Below are 5,000 nucleotides of genomic sequence, written 5' to 3'. Positions count from 1 at the left end.
TGTTGATCAATGTTGAATGAGTTACATCGCCCTCATTCCTGTCTTGACTGGTGCATACACAACACCTGCCTTTAAAAAAAAGACATTTATCTCCCTTCGTTGAGTCGTGTGAATCCTTAAACGGATTGCACTGGTCGTCTGTGTAGTAACTCCACTGTAGCTGTATATTGAATTTCTACAGTAATTCATCTTTCAGCGGTGGACACCCATAGATTTAATGTGGGAACAAGAACTCCAGCTCCTTCATGGTCACGAGAGTACACACACACACACGCACACACACACAGCGAGAGAGAGAGAGAGAGAGAGAGAGAGAGAGCACTTAGAAATACAGAGGTGATCACAGATCATAGATTGGACATAACTTTCAGCTGCATGACACGGCAGCTGACGTTCCAATTCATTCAGATGGCTTTAAAATGGCCATTTTTACCGTTAAATATTTAACACGTAGCACCGCTTTTCCTGCACTCAACACCGTCTGACGAAGACCGTAAACTGAATGCAGTGCATCTCTCTCTCTCTCTTTCTCTCTCTCTCTCTCTCTCTCTCTCTCTGTCAGAGCACTCATTGGTTTGGGCGATAGCCGTTTGGCCCCATTGGTTTGGGCGATAGCCGTTTGGCCCAGTGCTGTTTGTTATTCGTGGCCCTGTGTCAGGTCGCTCGAATCAGGGCAGGCCGGGAGACTGCGCTGATGGCACAAAACTGATCCCGGGTCAGCGCTGGGTGCTCGTTCTAAAGCGGCCCGTGAGACAGTCGCTCATTATTGATATAAAGACGGAATAAAACGCCTATGAATGCTAATGCAGCGTGAAACATGCAAATTATGCCTGCTTGTTAACTCCTGTATAAACGGTACTGTCCTTTGGAGCGATAGCGCGGGAAAGGAGAACGAGCGTGTTATGCTTTATTACAGGTTTAGACACCAGCGCGTTTACTGGTGATCGGTCTGAGTGCACTATTGAGTTTGTTCTGCTGGTAACCGTTCAGGCAGAAAAACTCGGTTTTAAATTTGAATGTGATAGTTGATTGCACAGTTGTTGTTGCTATGAGCGACAATTGATCCAGTGACCAGCCAAAACACAGATTCACGCACAAATGCACAAAGACAATGTAACTGTGCAACGCAGTCTCCACACAGCCGTATAAATGATTCAATTTATCAATCAATTACCACACTTTTTTTTTTTAAAGAATCTGCCTCTGTCGGAGTTTGGTGTTGGAAGTTGTCTGTTAGACTCATGGGTTGGTCTCACTCGGGCTTGAGATGCGTTTGTTTTCCTCACAGTTACGCAATGTATTTGCCATCGCGATAACAAGCTGACAGAACTCCTCACGTCAAATCAACGTTTTAATTTCTTTTTTTTTTCTTCTTTTTTTTTTGTGCTGTGCTGTGGTGCGCGCGCTCTGACACTCGAGTGAGTCACTGAAAGCATGACTGAGACCCTCTAACCGACGTTTATACACTTTAATAAACGTTGATGTTGCTTAGTTCCGCCAGGGTTTTGGCAGAACTCTCCGGTTCTGATGAGTTGGATCGGTTTTGGGGGGGATGAGCCAAGACAACTCTTTTGTTCTAAAGCTACTGTCTGATCTGACAACAGCACACAGACTGAAACTGTGTCAAAAATAGGAGCAGGTACGAATCTATTTGCCACTTTGCTCATATAACCAAACCAGACGGCCAGAATCGATCAGGCATTTTGATGTTGACAGTTGATGGTTTTTTTGGGGGGGTGGTGAGGGGTGTGTGTGAAGGGGTGTGAGGGGCAGATCCATTAAAAGTGTTGAGAGGCAGATCCTAATGAGTCACCCGCTTTGGGGCAGTCTAAGTTCTGTTTGACCTCATCAGTCACACACTGTCAGACTCTGGGGTTCTGTGCTGTTGGCCCGGTGCGCGTCACTCTCTAGACCAGGTCCTGTAGGTCTATAATCTAAAAAGGATTTTGTCATTTGATGTGTTCTTTTGTGTCCAGACCGCATGAAATCTGTGGTTCTGTTCGATTCTGTTCAAGTCTGTGCTTTTGTTTTGACAAACCCTTATTTGGCTGAGTGTGTGAGCCAGGTCCTGGAGGGCCAGAGTCTGAAGGGGTTTTGTCATGTAATACTGTCCCTGGCCCACCATTCAAAAGTTTTTTTTTTTCTGTTGTCAAAACCAGCTCTTCACTCATTAAAACAGTAACCTGACGTCTTAGAGAAGTATGTGTTTTATTCAGGTCACGATCAAACGACCACACGAGTTTTCATCACTGTTGCGTTTTTATCACTGACAGATTCCCAGACCTGACAGGGCAAACTGTCCCTGTCTCTCACAGGCTGAGGGATCACAGGGTCCGTCTCTCACAGGCAGAGGGATCACAGAGTTATTCAGAGGCAGGGCGGGGTCAAAGTGGTCAGCCCAGTAACAGCCCAGTAACCAGAGGGTTCTGGGTTTGATTCCCAGCTGTCACTTCATCTCCAGTTTTCCCATGAGGGTTTTTGACTCAGAATGAAACGTAAAACACCTTAAACGAGATGAGTAGATTTTATTAAGGCAAATGTAAAATCCTGGAGATGGAGTCTGTGCTTGACCACTGCTCTGGTTTGTGTTTGCGGTCGTGAGGGGGAAAGAGACAGGGATGAATGTCGTTGGAAAGAGACATGGAAGGGTTTTTTTTTTTTTAATATAAATCGGTTTTGTTGACATTCTGAAGGAGAACGTAAGCGACAAATCACGGGTGACGATGTGTGTCACATGACTCACTGTCTATAAAATAACAGGGACCTATGCCAGGTGTCTGTCTGTCCGAGCCCATGTGTCTGTCTGCTTCTCCGTTTTCTAATCATTTTCTGTTTTCAACCCCGTGTTTGACCTGGATTTGCACTGAAATGAATCTCTGGTCCAGTGTCCAGTGTGTCTCTGTCGTGCGGAAGGAGTCATTTAAATGAATCTCTGACCCAGTGTCCAGTGTGTTTGTGTCTTGTGGAGGGAGTCATTTAAATGAATCTCTGGCCCAGTGTCCAGTGTGTCTGTGTGTTGCAGAGGGAGTCGTTTAAATGAATCTCTGGTCCAGTGTCCAGTGTGTCTGTATCCTGCAGAGGGAGTCATTTAAATGAATCTCTGGCCCAGTGTCCAGTGTGTCTGTGTGTTGCAGAGGGAGTCATTTAAATGAATCTCTGGTCCAGTGTCCAGTGTGTCTGTATCTTGCAGAGGGAGTCATTTAAATGAATCTCTGGTCCAGTATCCAGTGTGTCTGTATCTTGCAGAGGGAGTCATTTAAATGAATCTCTGGTCCAGTATCCAGTGTGTCTCTGATCTGCTCTTAGCTGCGTTTGACTGAATGGACACAGATTGTCTCATAAAACCTCTGCCTTAAAGACAGACCCACTGATCTTTTAATCTCCACAAACATCACCCACCCCCCTCCCCTGCTGCCACACTCTGTGTGTGTGTGTGTGTGTGTGTGTTTGTGTGTGTGTGTGTGTTAGTCCACAATCTCACTCTGTCCTGTCTGTGAATGTTGCTGGCCAGCTGTTTGTCTACATTTGTGTGTGTGTGCATGTGTTTGTATATTGTGAGTGTGTGTGCATGTGTTTGTATATTGTGTGTGTGTGTGTGTGTGTGTGTGTGTGTGTGTGTGGTGTGTGTGTGTGAGTGTGTGTGTGTGTGAGAGAGAGAGCGAGTGTGTTTAGTTCAGTTCTTCCAGATAAAAGCGTGTTTGAATAAATGACTGTGGCAGATGAACACAGTCTTTTCTGACAGGTGTCTTTCTCTCTCTCTGTCTCTCCCTCTCCGTGTCTCTCTGTGCATTAAGGCTAGAGGTGGTTGCCAGAGCTTATGGCTGCTATGGCGACTGTCCCCAGCTACACTCCGTCGCTATGGGTACGGCTGTGTCATGCCCTCCCAAGGCTGGACCTCACTATGCAGACGAGAGACAACATCTTTACTCCAGACAGCTGGGAGTATCAACAGGTACATCTCTACCCCCCCCCCACGCCTCTCTCTCTCTCCCTCTCTCTCTCTCTCTCTCCCTCTCTCTCTCTCTCTCTCTCTCCTACACACAGACGTAGGTGGAGAGTTCACAGCAGACAGCTGGTATCACACATAACTCCTACATGCGTTTTTATTATCTCTAGAGATCTATTCAAAAGCTATTTCTGTAATTTCTCTCTCTCTCTCTGTCTGTCTGTCTCTCTCTCTCTCTGTGCACACACAGTACAGTCACATTGTGTACCTGTTTTATAATATGACATAACATTGTTTCAGAATCAGTGTGTGAGACAGACAGAATGAAAGAGAGGCAGTGTGCAAGGCAGACAGAGACAGAATGTAAGACAGACAGAGACAGAACATAAGACAGACAGAGATAGAATGTAAGACAGACAGAGACAGAACATAAGACAGACAGAGATAGAATGTAAGACAGACAGAATGTAAGACAGACAGAGACAGAATGTAAGACAGACAGAGATAGAATGTGAGACAGAGTGTAAGACAGACAGAATGTGAATTTGTCAGAGTCAGGAGGTTTGATGTTAGCTGATAAAAAATCACTGCAGGTGGTAACGGTTTTTCATTTTCTCATTTTCTAAGACACACAAACAGACAGACACACACACGCACAAGCACATGCACAGATGAAAGACAGTACTTGATGCTGTGATGTGATGTGCTGTGTTGTGTTAGGCTTTGTGTTAAGGGCAGGTGTGTTGTGTTGTGTTGTGTTGTGTTGTTTTGTGTTGTGTTGTGTTGTGTTAGGCTTTGTGTTAAGGGCAGGTGTGTTGTGTTGTGTTGTGTTGTGTTGTGTTGTGTTGTGTTGTGTTGTGTTAGGCTTTGTGTTAAGGGCAGGTGTGTTGTGCTGTGTTGTGTTGTGTTGTGTTAGGCTTTGTGTTAAGGGCAGGTGTGTTGTGTTGTGTTGTGTTAGGCTTTGTGTTAAGGGCAGGTGTGTTGTGTTGTGGTGTGTTGTGTTGTGTTGTGTTGTGTTAGGGTTTGTGTTAAGGGCAGGTGTGTTGTGCTGTGT

General features: G+C 45.4%; 1 protein-coding gene across 1 annotated transcript in view; it reads left to right on the top strand.

Moving 5' to 3' along the window:
• The first annotated feature begins 3,817 nt into the window (after nucleotides 1-3,817).
• ttyh1 (tweety family member 1) overlaps nucleotides 3,818-5,000 on the top strand; it is a 22,509-nt gene continuing 21,326 nt past the window's right edge. The window contains exon 1 of the mRNA XM_030784984.1: nucleotides 3,818-3,952. Coding sequence (XP_030640844.1) covers nucleotides 3,818-3,952 — 135 coding nt within the window. The remainder of the gene's footprint in view (nucleotides 3,953-5,000) is intronic.

This window comes from Chanos chanos, chromosome 9 (genome assembly GCF_902362185.1).
Source record: "Chanos chanos chromosome 9, fChaCha1.1, whole genome shotgun sequence".
NCBI lineage: Eukaryota > Metazoa > Chordata > Actinopteri > Gonorynchiformes > Chanidae > Chanos > Chanos chanos.
The sequence above is the reverse complement of the archived record's forward strand: the minus strand, read 5'-3'. Positions and strand labels throughout refer to the sequence as shown.